Raw genomic sequence first — 17,673 nt, 5'->3', positions numbered from 1 at the left:
TTTTACGCGCAGACTTAAGTTACTAATTATAGTATATGGTACTCATGTCTTTAATGTTACCTATACAGTCGGCTCGAAAAGTTGCTAAACAGAATCAAATTTAGTAAATACCTACCTCTCTCGTCTCGACTAAGAAACAAAGTAAAGGAGAATGGGCAGGTTAGACTGGGCGATCGGCGGCCATTACGCAAAGTGACATGTATAATATAATGGAATTCAATTTTATTTCGCGTCTGTAATGCGTTTAACGTTGTGTAATAACGTTACATCTTCTTAAAACGATTGCAATGCCACCCGAAAGGCCTTTAACATGGCTTAACGACTGTTATCTTAGTTGACAATAACCGGGGCCGACTTTTTACGTGCCCTCTGAAACACGGAGACGCTCAGTTCAAATACCACTATGCGGTCACCCATCTATAAAATGACCGCGCCAACGGTTGCTTAACCCACAGATCGTTTACCGACCAGTGAGCGCAACTGGCTATGAACGCCTCGTTATTAAGCTATTATGCTGAGCATTCCTGAGAAGGCGTATCTTTACTAATATAATAAAGCTGAAGAGTTTGTTTGTTTGTTTGTGTGTTTGTTTGTTTGTTTGAACGCGCTAATCTCAGGAACTACTGATCCGATTGGAAAAATTCTTTCAGTGTTAGATAGCCCATTTATCGAGGAAGGCTATAGGCTATATAACATCACGCTACGGTCATTAGGAGCGGAGTAGCAACGAAAAATGTTACAAAAACGGGGAATATTTTGACCCATTCTCTCTTATGTGACGCAAGCGAAGTTGCGCGGGTCAGCTAGTATCACATATAAGTGTATCATGAGCAACAGATAAGTCGTCTCAGTGAATATAAGTATTATAGAAGAGCAAGATGTTTACTTTTTGCGATATGTTAATCTACTTACTTGTTATGATTGTTCGAATATTAATAATGTCTATATTTGTTTGCAATATAAGAAATAGTACTTTTTGTTTAATCTCCGAATATAAGCCAGAATAATTTTATTCGTCATATAAGTGCGTCGCGGAAATAAAACTTCTTCACAGTAATTATAGGACCAAACGACATTTAAACAAAAAAAAAAAAAAAACAAAAAAAAAAAAAAAAAAAAGATAAAAAAAAAAAAATACATTTGGTTTGGCCGTTGATCGCCCAGGCTCTTTACTATTTTGCCCATTCTCCTTTACAAAAGTTGCTGTACACGAGAATTCCAAAAGTCGCTGTACAAGAGTTTTGCGGCGGCCGCCCACGTTCGGTCGCGATTCCACGACTGCTCCGAATTGGTCCGAATAGTACCGATCTTGGTTTGGGTCTGGTGTAGGATTGCCAAGTGGTTAAGGTGGTAGATTATTATAAGGTTCGATTCCCATAAAAGACAATTAGGTATCTGTGTGATCCACAAATACTTAGTTGTTTCAGGTCTGGTTGCAGTTTGTGTCCGTTGTTTGTTAAAGTACTGACATATTTTAGTGCAAGAGGTATAAAAAAAAAAAAAAAAAAAAAAAAAAAAAAAAAAAAAAAAAAAAAAAAAAAAAAAAAAAAAGTCTTATTTAGTGTCCTGTGTCCTGTACACTGTGACTTGACTTGTGTAGGTATTTTGTAAATTTGATTCTGTTCAGCGACTTTTGGAGCTGACTGAACATACAACTTGGACTTTAAGCACTAAATTAATTATAATTAGGAGCTATACGAGTATCTACTAGGCACGCTATTTTAAATTACTATACATTCATATTCCTAGGCATTTCAATTCTGAATCTACTTATTAATTTTAAATAAGATTATTTACTTCGTTTAACTTATTTTACATCATCATTAGACACCATCAACCAAACATTTAACATATAACATAACATTTTATTATTGGCCGAATATTCTTCTTACCCTTAGTTACAGAACATACTATTATAACGTTGTTGTGCATAGTCTCTTGACAAGTGGTTGACGTTTCGGCGCAAGGTATTATGTACCTTATATAATAGCCGTATTAGCTTGTACATGTTCACTTTATTATTACATATACTTACTATGATATGTTTAATGAACACAAAAAGCGAAAAAAGGACAATGTTTACATACTGATCACACTTACACATTTTCGTCTTAAATCGTAACTCAAAAAAAAATAACCACGAAGACTGGACTTAAGAAATAATGACTGCAGAAATATATTAAGTACTACAACTTTAGTTTACAAGTTTGGACGATTTCGCCTCAAGTAGGGATTGTAGGGAATTCTTCATGATAGACTTATTGATGATTTACATAATCATCACTTATCTTAGAATTATCCGTAGAGTCGTAGACATGTCACTAAAAGTTCATACACTGCACTTAAGTACTGTATCACTACCTACAGCGGGACAGGAGCGAACTCAACAATTGTTCGCGTCGTTGACCACCGCGGCACACACACAGACACACATGACACAGTCCAACATAGTGACAGTGAGAGCTTTGAGCTCCGGAGGACGGAACGTCCGCGTCGCCGCGTCGTGGCTCGCGTCGGATCGCGCCAGGGACACTACACGCCGACCGTCCGTCACGCGCGAGGAACGCGTACGTCTCGTCCTACGTCGCAAGAAATATGGAAGCGGGAAATAATAAAACTAGATTTGAACTCTACAGTAGAACCTATTTAATATTTATTTACAAGGAGACGACGATGGCGGGTGAGGCGGGGTCGCGGGCGGCGGGCGCGGCGGCGGCGCCGGGCCAGGCGTCAGAGCGCCGCCACGTGCTGCAGGTGCGGGTGCGGCGGGAGCGGGTGCGGCAGGTGCGGGACGTGCGGCAGGTGCGGCGGCGGCTCGGGCTCGTCCAGGTCGAGCGCGGCGTCGATCATGGTGGTGTCGTGCAGCAGGCGCAGGCGCGAGGCGCTGAGGCCGGCGGGCGCGGCCGCGTCGGGCTCGCGGCGCCGGCGCTCGGCGCGCGGCGTGGCGGCGGCCTGCAGCGGCACGGGGTCCAGGTCCAGCGTGCGGTTCATGTAGGCGTGGCGCGCCGGCTCGCCGCCCTCGAACAGGTTGGTGTAGCTGCCGCCCAGCACGCCCGCCGCGTAGGCGCGCTCGGCGTCCCGCGCGCCGCCCGCCGCCGCCGCCGCCGGCGCGGGCTGCAGCGCGAGCGGCGCGGGCGCGGGGCCGGCCACGCTCAGCGCCCGCGCGAAGTTCGGCGGCAGCTCGTCCTTCACGTCGATCGTGAACACTCCCCGCCTGCGAACACGCGAAGCGCAAACTTTGAGGTCGAGCGAATATATCGCGTACGACTCGGGTGTCGCATTATGCCGTCGATCGAGATTACGCACCGATCTATGAGGCTGGGCGCGAGCGGGCCGCACAGGACGTGCCAGCAGTTGGCGCAAGCGTTGCCGCGGGAGTACGGGTTCGGATTGGACACGCCACGGCGTGTGGAAAACGAGCCCTTAATCTGTCGACGAACAAGTTTATGATCAGTTTCGATATTCTCTCGCCCGAGCGACCGTCGAGCCCGTACCCGAGCAGACAGGGAGGGGAACTCACGTCCTCGTTGGTGGTCTGGTCGGTGGAGGCCAGGTAGGTGTGGAAGCCGGCCAGCCCCAGCACGGACCACACGGACAGGAAGCACACGGCCGCCACCACGGCCGAGGCGGGCGAGGCGCGCAGCGCGGCCGCCAGCCCCGCGCCCCGCGCCGCCAGCGCCAGGTGCGTGACGGCGCACGCGAACACGAACACGGCCAGGAAGGACAGCGACACCACGAACGTGTAGAAGTAGCGGTAGTTGCGCTTGCCCACGCAGTTGCCCACCCAGGGACAGTGGTGGTCGAAGCGGTCCACGCAGTTGTCGCACAGCGAGCAGTGCGAGGCGCGCGGCGGCCGGAACATCTTGCACGTGAAGCAGTACTTGAGCTTGACGGGGCGGCCGCGCACCAGCACCTCGCGCGCCCGCGGCGGCGGCCGGCCCGCGCCCGCCACCGCCGCCTCGCCCGCCTCCAGCGCCGCCGCCTCGGCGGGCGCGGCGCGCGGGATGATGCCGGGGTCGGACAGCGCCGTGCGCAGCAGCGCCGACAGCGTGAGCAGGAACAGCGCCGCGCCCACGGCCGGCACGGCGGGCGACACGCGCGCCGCCAGGAAGGGGCAGTCGAAGGCGAAGTGCAGCGCGCACGTGCCGCAGATGAGCGCCAGCGTGAGCGCGAACACGCCGGGGTGCGGCGCCGTCATGAGCCGCCCGTCGCACCAGAAGCGGTTGCGGCCCGCGAACACCTCCCACTTGCGCGTCACGCGCCGCGAGGCCATGGCCGCATCACCTCTCGCCCTCCGCGCTCGCCGACCTTGCGTACATAAAGCGTAACATTATGTACTCCAATATGACAATTAATGACGGATCCAACAATTTTTATTGGAATTAGAATATTTCAGCCTTGAGGATAATATAGAGTATGAGCCAGCTCGGAAATGTTAGCAGTGTAGTGTCTTGAGCATTTAGCAGAGCAGTACTAGGGAGATCATCTTATGCAGTATGTGTGGAACACTTACAACAATTACAATCATAATATTTATTTCACAAAATAGATTTTGAATTAAAAAAAAAGTATGGTATATTAGTAATGTTGCATACGTTACTAATATACCATAACTTTTTTTTTAATAATATACTACGCACAAACAACTTTGGACATGCAATGTACAAAAAAAGGAAAAACACATTAGTTATACAGAAGCCCTACTTGAATGTGTCTATTTAATTGTTTTGACTATTTGTTGTCAACAAAAATACATAATCTGTGAATATGTAAACTGCCTAGCTACATATCAAAGTGAATGAGATACAGTCTGGACACAACTGGGCCGAGGAGTCTGAGTAAACAGAACTGAGCACAGTGATGGCAGTGCACAAAGTCTACACAACTCACCAATAACTGTTCAACGTGGCTTGTGTTGTTCTAACAGTGAGACATACGTAGGAAACAATGCGTGCCTGAGAGTTCTTTAAAACAGTTCTTGAAGAAAACCAACTACAAAATCCCCTGCACCTAGCCAGCCAGCCCAGTGGATCAGAAATTAGTTTAATTTGAAAAACATTATATTGAAAGTGTACACTTGTCACACCTGATATTCATGAGATACCAACTCCAAGTCACTGTAATTAACATGTTTTGTTTTGAAACTAGTAGCAGACCTCCAGTAGCATGTTCAAGTAGTAAGTAAGCATTCAATGAGCTGGCTACTGTGTGCCACAGCCTGCACCTGTTGACATGTCAACAATCTACCATCTACCTATATTTATATCTTGTACATTGTTATATACTAAATACACTACACATAGTACACATATACGTTACAGTGTCAGAGACCACCCTTCCTCGACATCACATGGACTCTTCTTAACCACTTTACAGTTATTATGATATCATTTTAAACTTGTGTACTCATGATTGATTTTGGTGACAATTAGTCATTAAAGATAATTAATTATTACGGGTAATACATACGCGATGAGTTGTATCGATTTCAAAGATCATAGTGCGAGATAAGGATAAGGAAACATTCCTATCTGACTGGAATGGACTCTAACATGGGTGGAGCACTTACTTCCTTATTATGTACCACAACATTATCAGGTGACGCGAACTTGACGTCCGCGAATATGCAGTTATTGCTCACCTTATAGCGTTTTCCTTAGATGTTCCGACGACTACAAACTATGTATAATATGGTTCAAGAATGTATGTTCTGATTAAGTTTACAACTTCTTCAATTCTTGTTTTTATTATTGGCACTTAGTTAAAACTACGAGTGTTATTATTATTCAACATTTATTTCTTTATTTTTAAACTTTCTTTGATTACATTTAATAAAAATAAATTAAATAAGTAATACTTGTAATGAAAATAAAACTTTCTTGTTTTCTACATGACAGACGTAGATGACCAACCACAGATAATAATTGTCAATGTTGCCAGCCCATGCATTTCTCTTCTATCTGGACCAACACCAATATTATTATCGTATAATTATGACGTCATTACTAACGTAACTAACGTTAGTATAATGCGTCCATGGTCATAACAAGCAGGTAAGTTTGAAGCAGGTAAGTACATAAAGAAGTTGCTGCCTTCAGATGATTTTAAACACGGAATAACTAACACAAGACATGACATGACATACAATTCTATTGAAGATGGCTATCGCCTCGCCAAACCATGGACTTAACATTAGTTATTATGATAAGTCTATGCGCCAAACTCAGCCGATGACATTTAGCGCAAACAGAAATTTATGAAAAGGAATTAACGACTATTACAAATTAACCTGACCAATCATAATATATTTCAATTAAATTAGAGTCGTATTATATATGAATACTTTGTGTTTTATGTCGTAATTCTATCTACGTGCTTTTAGTATCATCTTTTAGGTTGGTAATGGAGTAGGTATAGCTAATCATACTTTAGAGCCATGTTCATGGCATTTGCATATGCTAAGTAGGATCTCCAATCTCACACTCAATTTTTATTCTAGGTATTTGCGAGATTAGGTATTTGCAATCCCGTGGGATAGGTACCCGTTTTTGCGTAGGTACCTATATAGACAATATAAAGTCATATAGGTACAGCTGATCTTTCCATAAAGACTTCGTTTCAATGAAAGTTTTTTAAATTAAAAAGTAACGTGCCACTTGTCAAGTTGTCAACGTCACTATGTCTCCACTCCAACCAATCTTGTTTGACTGACTGATAAAAAACATAGGTAACCAGCTGTTGAGCTGTCTTTCTGTAAAAAAAATATTTTATTTATTAAGTACGCCAAGAAAACCATTAGTTTGTATTAAAAGTCTTATGCTTTGAGCCTCTTTCACTTTTAATAGACACACCATTCTTCCAATCTTTAAAATCGGTAAAAATATCCGACTTATCCGAGCTGGCTGTAAATGTTATGCCATCGTAAAAATATCACGTCAACATCTCGATTTTAAAAGAATGTGAGTTATGATTTAGTATATGATGCTGCAGGATCAAAAAAGATGTACGTGTCAGCCCGCGTGGGCAGTGGAGCATCAGGATAGATAAGTAGACAATCATCGCGCCGCACCATGGCTATGGACGGATTACGGCGCGAGGTGCTGATAGTGGTGGGGCTGTGCCTGCTGTGGTACACCGTCAGCTCGGCCAGCAACGTGGTGGGCAAGCTGGTGCTGACCGACTTCCCGTACCCGATGACAGTGACGATGGTGCAGCTGCTGTCGATCGTGGTGTGCAGCGCGCCCGCGTTCAGCGCGTGTGGCGTGCGCCGTGAAACAGAATTCCCGCGCCGCTACTACTGGCGTGTACTCGTGCCACTCGCCTTCGCAAAGTTCTTAACCACCATTTGCTCACAAGTTTCTATCTGGAAAGTGCCCATTTCCTATGCTCATACTGGTGAGTTTACATGTTATAAACATATCATAAATATTAAGTGAAGGGAGCACATTCAAGGACATGTTCGCTTTACTGAGTTAGTTGAGTAGTGAGGAAAGTGATGTATCTGATGTATGGATGTATGTGTGTGTGTTTGTTAATTTTAGTGCCACTAAACAAATTTTCATGAAGAGATGTAAAAAGTACTCTGAGTAGGATAAGGCTATTGGATATTTGCGCACCCCAATTATATCTTGTGTGTCATTGGTTTAAAGAAACCTTACATCTAGAGTTACCAGGTGGCCAGGAGATTCAACATTATTACAACATGTTGTGCCTGGTTTCTTGTCCAGTACTTGTATTTAGCGATTATTGATATTGGTAAAAGATTACTTGATGAAATTATATAAAATAATAATTATTTAACAGATTACTGCCTACCAACAAGCGTGAGGCAGGATTTAGGCCTTGAGTATGTCACTCTGGTTAAGTGGAGGTTGGGGACTTTGCATTCCTTTAAAAACTCTGTTAAAGAACTCTCAGGCATGCAAGCTTTCATCCATGTATTTTCTTTCCCTAATAGAGCAAGTGATATAATTATTTCTAGTACTCACATAACTTCGTAACATCATCGGTTTGTACCATCTACTACATGTGGGAGGTGCAAGCTTAGACCACTGCCTAACACTCACTGCACTCTAACTATAGTTATCGTTATAGAAATATTCAAAAATATAATTATTATGGTCTTAGAAATTGATGAGTTAGTCATGTGAACTCTGAACATTTAACACTGTTTGGAAACGTTTCCGACATCGCAGTGAAAGCGACGACGCCACTGTGGACGGCGGGGCTGGCGTGGCTGCTGTTCGGCGAGCGGCAGCCGCGCGACGTGCAGCTGGCGCTGGTGGTGATCGCGCTGGGCGTGGGCGTGGCGTCCGCCACCGAGCTGCAGTTCGACGGCGTGGGGCTGGGCGCGGCGCTGGCGGCCGCGGCGCTGCTGAGCCTGCAGCACCTGTACTCGAAGCGCGTGATGCGCGACACGGGCGTGCACCACCTGCGCCTGCTGCAGACGCTGGGCCGCCTGGCGCTGCTGCTGTTCGCGCCCGTGTGGTGCTGGCAGGACGGCGCGGCGCTGTGGGCGGGCGCGGCGCCGCGCGGCGGCTGGGCGGGCGGCGGCGCGCTGCTGCTGGCGGACGGGCTGCTGGCGTGGCTGCAGGCCGTGGCCGCCTTCAGCGTGCTGTCCCGCGTGACGCCGCTGGCCTACGCCGTGGCGTCGGCCGCCAAGCGCATCGCCGTGGTGGGCGCGTCGCTGGTGCTGCTGCGCAACCCCACGCCGCCGCTGAACCTGGCGGGCATGGTGCTGGCGCTGCTGGGCGTGTTCGCCTACAACCGCGCCAAGCTGGCGGCGCGCGCCCGCCAGCCGCCGCGCCTGCCGCTGCCGGTGTGACGCTCGCCGCGGTGCCGCGCGCTCGCGAGATGTACGCTTCCGAAGTGTTCGTATGGAGTTCGCCGAATTGTGAGGCCGGTCGGCGACTCCTGCCGGTATTGTTTTTATGTAAACGTCGAAGAATAATAATTGTTTTATGGATTCAATCTCAGTATACATGTTAATAATATATTTTAATATTTTGGTATTTATGAATCGACGATGCTTATCCGTGAAACTGTTTACGATCGTAATCGTATTTCTGTGATATCCTATTATAATTAGCTGAATAATATTTAGCGTCCCCGACGTGTTGCCGAGCCGGTCTTACGTTCACGAGGCTGTAAGATCTCGCTACACGTTTGCAAAGTAATTAATTGTACTCGATAAATTGATGCATAATGCCAGCAATGAGGTGTCGACAGATTTTCCGTCATTTACTCTTAAATATCAACATTCTTGCAGAGAAATCTCGATCTTCAATGTGTCCACCCTTCAATGACATGTGTAATATTTAAAGTTGCGATCGGAAATTTCTCAAGCCTAATTTGGGAGTGGAAGTAGTTGAAATGAAACATGTTTAAATGCAAATACCTATTAGTTTAAAATAATAACAGTGCGTCAATGCAACGATAATACTTAAGACTGCATGACATGTGTAAACTTATTACATGAAATAAATAATTTCATTTCTGGACGCAATCACGGCATGTTTCACGTAGCATGCATTTACACACACACAACATTGGAAAAAATAGTATTTTAGTGTGGTGACACCCATAGCTATCTACAATGGTTCTAAATACGAACCCATTGTTTCATGATCACCAAGCATGGGTCGCGTAGGTAATAACGGATACTCATATACAAATTAGTTCAATCTATATTGCATCAGGTGCTCACTGTTAAGTTTCATCACCATCACCTAACTACAAACAAGCATGAGACCATGACGCACATGACTGATTGCTCAAAATGCTCCATCGCTAGACTAGCATGATAATAACAGCCAAAGTTTTTGAACAGCATGGCATTGATAACATTCATACATATCAAAAGCCATCTAAAAATCTATTAAATTATAAGGTTTTTTTTTTAACAATCGCACGGGTTTTTTTACATAATGTACTTACATCACTAAAGAATATTGTAAATGACCTGCTTCAGAGATGCCCAACATGTTTTATAGCGGTCGCGCGCGTTAATGTTGTGTTAATGGTGCGCAAATTGAAATAACAAAAACCTTCTTAATAAACATACATACATCACAAAATGAAAAATATGGACTATGATTGAAGATATCTTAATTCAATTAAAGAGCAATGTCCTTATTTTTTAAATTAACGTTGTCATTTAACCTAACACCTCATAAACAAGACTCGTGAAATATTTAATTAATTAATTAATTAAATATTTTTAAAAGAAACACGTTTTGTTATTTTATATAATGTACCAATCGATAGTCTTTTATAGGTGCATATATTAATATAAATTCACCCATACAGTACATGGAGAAATAACTTATTATTAAGTAACAAGCTCAATGCTGCCAAATTAAAAAATATATACCTATATCTTAGTGAATTTCCAGTTTTAACGTTGTGAGTACCTACTACTTGATACAAGAAAGAACATTAGGAGAATTTTAATATTATTTTAACAGATGAGCATGAATTAAGATATCCTCAATATTGAAGGTAGTATTCTGCATAAATAAACCATATTATTTTTCCATGTGTAGTATGTTTAAATCTTTCATGTAAAGTGTTTGTTTATAATCAAAGTTGGAGCTGTGTGCCTTCGTCGTATTAATTAAGTAGAAGTGAAGAGTGACAGTATTGTGGCAAATACTCGGCTAAGCCGTTTTATTTTATTAGTCAATTATTTTGGTATTCCTAATAAATACGATTATTTTTGTTTTATTTCATTTATTTTCATTTCCGCAATTTATTGTCTGTCCTACATTTATCAAACAGCTGGGCAGTAAGCCAGCCAGTCAAATATAACTATAGCCTCATAACTTAGCTGGAGGCCAGTTGCGGTACAATACGATGGATTTAATGTCTTATTGCAATGGTAACTGTATCTTTGGCCTTTGCTTTATTTTTATAGCAGGCACCAAAGAACACTTGTCGATGTCTTTATTGCAGTACTACTACAATACTGTTACTATCTTACAGTATTGTAGTAGTAAAACAAAAACATTTAGATAAGCTTACGGGAAACAAGTAATAGCCACGTGAAATTCACTTTCTCATATCATCACTACATAGTATAAAACAAAGTCGCCCATTTTGTCTGTAGTCCCTTCGTATGCATAAAACTTTAAAACTACGCAATGGATTTTGATGCGGTTTTCACTAATAGAAAGAGTATTTTCTCCGACAGGTTTTTATATATAATTGAAATACATTGAAACTATATTAGCTGAGTTATAGCGATTTATGTCCAAGAAGTCAGAAAAAAAATCTAATTGAAGATTGCATTTGTGCGTGCGCCGCTTATACCGTTGGATACAAGTAAGAACAATGTATAGCAAAAACATTGGTCTTTATTAGTTCTACAAAAAAGTCCGCGATGACATATATCCAGCTTTTTTATTTAAGTCACAAAAACTACTTTTCTGTATTAAAAAAACATTTAATTCGTTGGGTGATGTTTAACTGGTGATATAACCAATAATACATATATCCTTATCAAAATAAGTAAGTTCATCATCACGAGCATTTAATTTAGATTATTTTTGCAGTTTACAGTGTGTTATTTAGACATATAGTTTAGGAGATATCACGATATTAGTATTGCGGCACGGTACGGGCCGGCCGCGGCGGCGGGGGCAGCGTCCCTATAAATAGCGCGTCGGCGGCTATTAAATTAACAAAATTCCGTTGTCATGGCAACTGTTTTAATGGCGAATATGCCTTAGCGCGAATTCGTAATATTAGGAGATATTTAAATAATTTTGATATATTTTTCGTGAAAAAGAAAGCATATTGTATATCATCACGCTACGACCAATAGGAGCAGAGTAACAGTAAAAAGTGTTACAAAAACGGGGAAAATTCTGACCCATTCTCTCTAATGTGACGCAAGCGAAGTTGCGCGGGTCAGCTAGTATTATTATATGACTCGGTGGCTAACTTGACATTTGAATGAATCACTCAATGTTTGTCTTCTTCTACAATACGACGGAAGAAATTGTTCGAGAATACAAAACATTTTTTTGGGCATTAATTCAACGTTATGTACGCTGATTAATCAAGACTGTGACACACAACTGACACACGAGTGACGATCATCCTTACCTCACATTTTCGTTTTCTCGACATTTTGTCAAAAAAATTTTTTTTTTATCTGTTGGTTAGATCTCTGGTTTAGTAGAGGTAGGTTTAGTTGCAAGCCATTGTCGTCATATTCTTTCTCAGTGAGTTGAAATTACAATAAAAGTCGGGTAATGTAATAAATATAATTTATTTACATTAGACTATCAATTAAAAATCTCACATAGAGCACACCAACACGTATAAAAAGTTCTTCCTTTCGTTCTGGCACACACACAGTCATCAGTCACAGAAGTAAAGTAGGAGTGGAATGTGCGCGGAGCACTAGAGAGCCTACAGCTCGTCGTGGTCGTCGGCGGCGAGCTCCTCCTCGTCGTCCTGCGGCGCGTCCAGCCGCTCGTCCGACGGCTCGTCCAGCGGCTCGTCGTCGGGCTCGGCGTCGCGCGCCACGCCCAGCGTGGCCTGCAGCATGCGCTCCACGGCCTCGGCGAACTCCACGGCCTGCCCCTCCTGCAGCATGTAGCCCGAGCGGATGGCGGCCGTGCGGTACAGCGTGTCGGCGGCCAGCGCCGTGTCGGGGTGCTCGGGGTCGTCCTGCACGCGGCGCAGCAGCTCCACGATGAGCGGGTGGCGCGGGTTGATCTCCAGCATCTTCTTCTGCGTCAGGTGGTGCTTGCGCTGGGCGTCGTCCGCCTGAAACACGCTCGGTCGGTCAGAGCCGGTCCGGCCGCACGCGACGCGTCACACGGGAGCGCGGGACGGACACTCACCTTCTGGTGGGCGTTGGACAGCGCCAGACGCTCCATGTTGCCGGTCCACCCGAAGGCCGTAGCGGCCAGCGCGGCGGGCGAGCGCGACAGGCGCCGCGACACCACGCAGCGCGTGACCCACGAGCCCAGCTTGTTGCCGAGCCACGTGGTCAGCGGCTCGAACTGTTTCTTGTAGGCCTCCATGCGTTCCTGCTCCTGTTCACCTGCACAACGCGATAAGGTCAACGAACGCTATCGAACCGTCCCGCCGGCGACGCAGATCGAGCGGGCACTTACTCTCTTCCAGGTCGAAGATCTCCTTGGCGATGTTCTGGAACTTTTTGCCGTCGTACTCGGGCAGCGAGGACAGGCAGTACTCGTCCACGGCCTCGGTGAGGTACAGCACCTCGTAGCCGCGGCGCACGAGGCGCTCGGCGAAGGGCGACTTCTGCACCTCGGCGCGGCTGGCGCCCGCGATGTAGTAGATGTGGTTCTGGCCGGGCTTCATGCGGGCCACGTAGTCCGCCAGGAACGTCATCTCGTCGGAGCGCGACGTGTGGAAGCGCAGCAGCTTGGCGAGACGCGAGCGGTTCGACGGGTCCTCGATCACTCCGAGCTTGATGCTGTTGAGTGAGAGCGTCTCGTCATGACACGTACAAATAAATATAACACGAGCTCTAGAATCTAAGGGAATGTACTAACTTGGTAGAGTACTCCTTCCAGAAGGCCTGGTACTCGTCGTCGGGGATCTTCTTGAGCATGTCGAGCACCTTGCGCACCAGCTTCTTCTTGATGATCTTGATCAGCTTGTGCTGCTGCAGCGTCTCACGAGACACGTTCAGCGGCAGGTCGTCGCTGTCCACGATACCCTGCACACAGACACACACCGGTCAGAGCTGGCCGGGAGTCGGGCGGGGCGGGGGAGCGGGGAGCGGGGGTGCGCGGGCGCGTTACCTGGATGAAGGCGAGGTAGTTGGGCATGAGGTCGTTGAACTCGTCGGTGATGAACACGCGGCGCACGTACAGCTTGATGTGGTCGGTCTTGGCGCCGTAGCGGTTGAAGGAGTCGCTGGGCTGCACGCGCGGCACGAACAGCAGGGCGCGGAACGTGACCTCGCCCTCGGCCACGAAGTGGGCTCGCGCCAGGGGCGTGGACGAGTCCTTGGTGAGGCTCTTGTAGAACTGGTTGTACTCGTCGTCCTGCACCTCGGCGGGCTTGCGCGTCCAGATGGGCTTGTTGTCGTTCATGAGCTCCCAGTCCCAGACCGTCTTCTCGGTCTTCTTGGTCTCGCGCTTGTCGTCGGCGGCGTCCTCCACCTGCGCATCGTCGTCCTTGTCGGCGGGCTCGGGCTCGTCGGCGGGCTCCTCCACGGTCTCGGTGCGCGAGGCCCACAGGTAGATGGGGAAGTTGATGAACTGCGAGTACTTCTTGACGAGGTTGCGGATGGTGTCGGGCTGCAGGTAGTCGGCCGCCTCCTCCTTGACGTGCAGGGTGATGTGCGTGCCGCGCTTGATGGTGTCGCCGCGCGGGTCCTCGGCCACGCTGAAGGCGTTGGCGTCCGACTCCCACACGTGCTGCTTGTCCTCGTTGTGCTTGGACGCCACCGTCACCTTGTCCGCCACCAGGAAGGCCGAGTAGAAGCCCACGCCGAACTGGCCGATCATGTCGTTCATCTCTTGTCCGCCGCTCTGTAAACGCGTCACCACATCGTTACTCGTCATTGTACCGGGTGTATGGGGCGCGTGCTATCGCGCTCGATGAATAGACCTTACGTTATGTTACGTTACCTTCTCGGCGTCTTGCATCTTGGAGAGAAACTCTGCGGTGCCGGACTTGGCGATGGTGCCGAGGTTGTTGATGAGGTCAGCGCGAGTCATTCCGATGCCGGAGTCGATAATGTGCAGCAGCCGCTTCTCCGGGTCCGCCTTGATGCGGATGCTGAGGTCACTGTTAGCGTCCAGCACGTTGCGGTCTGTCAGCGACATCAGACGAATCTTGTCCAGAGCGTCCGAGCCGTTCGAGATCAACTCACGGAGGAAAATCTACAACATAATATGTTATGTTATGTTTATACACTAAAATTATGTTACTACAAACAAACTTTGACAAACCTACTGTATTTTAAATAAATGTTAGTAATTTATTTGTTGCGTCTATCTGGATTTCAGCCATTTAAGGGATGATTAAACAATATGTGGATGATAGATAATACCTGTATCTACATAAAATGTAAAGCAAAGTTAAATATTATTATGGCTAATATTATTAGTTTAGTGTGTATATTGTTACCTCTTTGTTTCTGTAGAGGGAGTTGATGATGAGTTTCATCATACGGTTGACCTCTGTCTGGAACGTGTAGTTCTTGGCGCGCTCCTTGATCTCGCGCATCTGCGCCACGCTCAGCTCGTCCGGCGAGATCGCCTCCTCCTCGCGCAGCACCGCCTCCGCATCTGCACAAACCGGACGTCTCAGTCGCTCGCACGAGACCCTCCGCATTATAGCCGACGGTTTCACGTCGTCATGGGTACCGAATTACAGTCGCGAGGGAGTCCCTATGTTTTTCAAGTTCGGCCGCGACACGCTACCTAGATACCGGGCGCGCGTCATCGATCAAGCGCGCCGAGCGAGTCGACATGGGCAGCGAGCGCGGCGAGGGCGAGGCCGAGAGCACCCGCACGGGCGCCAGCCCCACGCGGCCGCCGCCCGAGGCCGGCGCCGCGGACGCGGGCCGCCCGCTGCACCCGCGCTCCTTCAAGCTACGCTTCGCGTCGCAGCGCGAACAGGGCCGCTCCTACGTGTCGCTCGTCCGACCGCACGGCCTGCGTGAGTCCGGTGCACTACTGCGAAGTATGTCTCTCGTCCGACAGTGTAGTTATGTTCCACTGTGATCGTTCGCAGCTGCCACCGTGACTGGAAAGTTTTACTGCCGCGAACAGCCCACGAAGGTGGACGAGGAGGGAACGCAGCGCGCTTTGAGACGTATACAGGATATGTTCGAGCGCGGGCCTCGCGAGAAGTACGACGCACCCGTCACCAGTTCGCAAGTGTCGGTGTTTTGATACTTTGCTGTTGTTGTGTGATAGCTTATTTGAATTGGCTTTCTTACAGAATAAGATGACTCTGTGCAAGTCCAGAAAACAGATTAAACATTAAGTGAGTCAAATTTATTAATTGCAGGTATGGTTGGTACTGTGAGGGGTCAGACGCTGCGGTGGTGCGTGCCGACCGGCGACTGAACCACCACATCCGCGACTCAGCGTGGCTGCGTGCACGTCTACTTGTGCTTGCAGCAGATGACAAACTCAAGCAGCGATAATGAAGTGCAAATGCAACGTGAATATTGATTTTTAAGGCTTTATTCAAAACATTTGTGATCATTATATCATATTTATTACTAGTCATCTACCAGGATTTGGTTGTAATGATATTATATAAATAACTGTTTGCCTTTAAAAATGGATCCAGCTGCAAACAAAACTGAATAAACTTCAATCATTTCAAATAGCATGCTATGATGATTATATCTTAGCTCAAATTGTAATTAAGTTGTGTTTAATCCAGTTCCTTTTATCAAATTATAGTAAACTAAGATAAGATGATAAACAGTGTCTTAATACCATGTATTATCAAGTGATTAGGCCCACTCCACTGATATAATTGGAACACATTCAATGCCACACAATGGAGTGAGAACACCAGTGGCAGTTATTATCCTCTGCACTACCACATCTAAACTAATTCCAAATAAGTATCAGGTAGTAATGCTTAAAAATAAAGTCTGCACAACTTTATTGTTAGTCTAGAATTCACAAGGGCACAATAAAGTAACAAAAAATATGATGACAAAAATGCAAGTGCGAGCTTACCCGTGCGGGAGCCTTCACGGGATGCGCCGATGTCGGCGTCCACCGTCACCTCCTCCACGCTGCCCACGCCGACGCCCTCCTCCTGGGCGTGCGACCATCCTGCAACACCGCAACGACTACTTATACACTCGTGTACCGGTGCTCTACTTATCTCTCGCACGCCGGTCGTATCAACTTGACAGTAACGTCGTCGAAATTTCTAGGTACCGCTACACCGCGTCACTTACTGGTTTCCAGTAAGTATACCAACCAAGTATATTTGACACACCCGATAGGTTAACATTGCCGTAATAGTAACGCATTTCTTTCATAAAAAGTCAATACTTAAAAGAAATAAAGTAAAAACAAAAGATTCATAAGAGAATACGTGGACAATTTACCTGCAAGTAGCAGAACGCCGACTCCCAACAACAAAATATATTTCATGGTGAATTTAATGCAATACCAAACTACTATTTAGGCTTGTACTTCGCTTTAAGAATAAATTATTACATTTAATTAAATTGTTCAACTAGTGCTAAGCACTAGACGCGACTAAGTTTAGCTTGAAATTAAAAAGACCTGTGTTTTAATTTGACATTTCACATCGTAGCTGTCGTGCAATTGGTGAGAGATACGCCTATAGGGATATTTGGACGAATAATTTTTGAACACGCAATGATACTAGCAAATGGCAGATAAAGAAATACAAATGTCGCTTTCTCATTGGTCGCAAGGAAGTTTCGAAGTGTCGACGTCATCTGGTCGTTCCATTTTACATAATTCTATTAATTTTAGTTTGCACTTAGGATTGAAAAATGTTAATTTAAAAAGTCTTGTAAATAATCAAACAATGCAATGTTTTGTAAATTACTAACCTAAACCCTTAAAAAAGCTAAATATTTTTTTTTTGATGAATGAGGAATCGTTGTGGTTTTAAAAAATTGACATTATGAGTGATAAAGATTAAGAAAATGCTTGTTGGATAATTTTA

General features: G+C 45.9%; 4 protein-coding genes across 5 annotated transcripts; 2 read left to right on the top strand and 2 right to left on the bottom strand.

Moving 5' to 3' along the window:
* Positions 1-2,622: 2,622 nt before the first annotated feature.
* Positions 2,623-5,930, bottom strand: app (Palmitoyltransferase app). 2 transcript variants are annotated; one of them, XM_076114866.1, is made up of 4 exons: positions 5,642-5,930; positions 3,521-4,308; positions 3,307-3,428; positions 2,623-3,214 (listed from the first exon to the last, which is right to left on the bottom strand). In XM_076114866.1, exons 2-4 carry the CDS (start codon positions 4,271-4,273, stop codon positions 2,731-2,733), a joined length of 1,359 nt encoding a protein of 452 aa, XP_075970981.1. In that variant the 5' UTR covers positions 4,274-4,308; positions 5,642-5,930; the 3' UTR covers positions 2,623-2,730. The 2 variants fall into 2 exon arrangements, with proteins under 2 accessions (XP_075970981.1, XP_075970982.1); XM_076114867.1 differs by lacking the exon at positions 5,642-5,930 and adding an exon at positions 5,315-5,552.
* A 723-nt stretch (positions 5,931-6,653) lies between these two features.
* LOC142973228 (solute carrier family 35 member E1 homolog) lies at positions 6,654-10,725 on the top strand. Its single transcript, XM_076114864.1, has 3 exons — positions 6,654-6,727; positions 6,991-7,395; positions 8,196-10,725. The coding sequence occupies exons 2-3, from the start codon at positions 7,071-7,073 to the stop codon at positions 8,822-8,824; spliced, it is 954 nt and encodes a 317-aa protein (XP_075970979.1). The 5' UTR covers positions 6,654-6,727; positions 6,991-7,070; the 3' UTR covers positions 8,825-10,725.
* A 1,533-nt stretch (positions 10,726-12,258) lies between these two features.
* On the bottom strand, positions 12,259-17,279 carry Gp93 (heat shock protein 90 Gp93). Its single transcript, XM_076114863.1, has 9 exons — positions 17,081-17,279; positions 16,701-16,799; positions 15,124-15,284; positions 14,622-14,876; positions 13,788-14,522; positions 13,536-13,702; positions 13,131-13,456; positions 12,855-13,057; positions 12,259-12,777 (listed from the first exon to the last, which is right to left on the bottom strand). The coding sequence occupies exons 1-9, from the start codon at positions 17,124-17,126 to the stop codon at positions 12,418-12,420; spliced, it is 2,352 nt and encodes a 783-aa protein (XP_075970978.1). The 5' UTR covers positions 17,127-17,279; the 3' UTR covers positions 12,259-12,417.
* Positions 15,468-16,339, top strand: LOC142973235 (uncharacterized). Its single transcript, XM_076114874.1, has 3 exons — positions 15,468-15,657; positions 15,733-15,880; positions 16,012-16,339. Exons 1-3 carry the CDS (start codon positions 15,468-15,470, stop codon positions 16,148-16,150), a joined length of 477 nt encoding a protein of 158 aa, XP_075970989.1. The 3' UTR covers positions 16,151-16,339.
* Positions 17,280-17,673: the final 394 nt, after the last annotated feature.

Source organism: Anticarsia gemmatalis, chromosome 5, assembly GCF_050436995.1.
Source record: "Anticarsia gemmatalis isolate Benzon Research Colony breed Stoneville strain chromosome 5, ilAntGemm2 primary, whole genome shotgun sequence".
Lineage (NCBI taxonomy): Eukaryota > Metazoa > Arthropoda > Insecta > Lepidoptera > Erebidae > Anticarsia > Anticarsia gemmatalis.
This window is presented reverse-complemented; position numbering and strand designations above follow the sequence as displayed.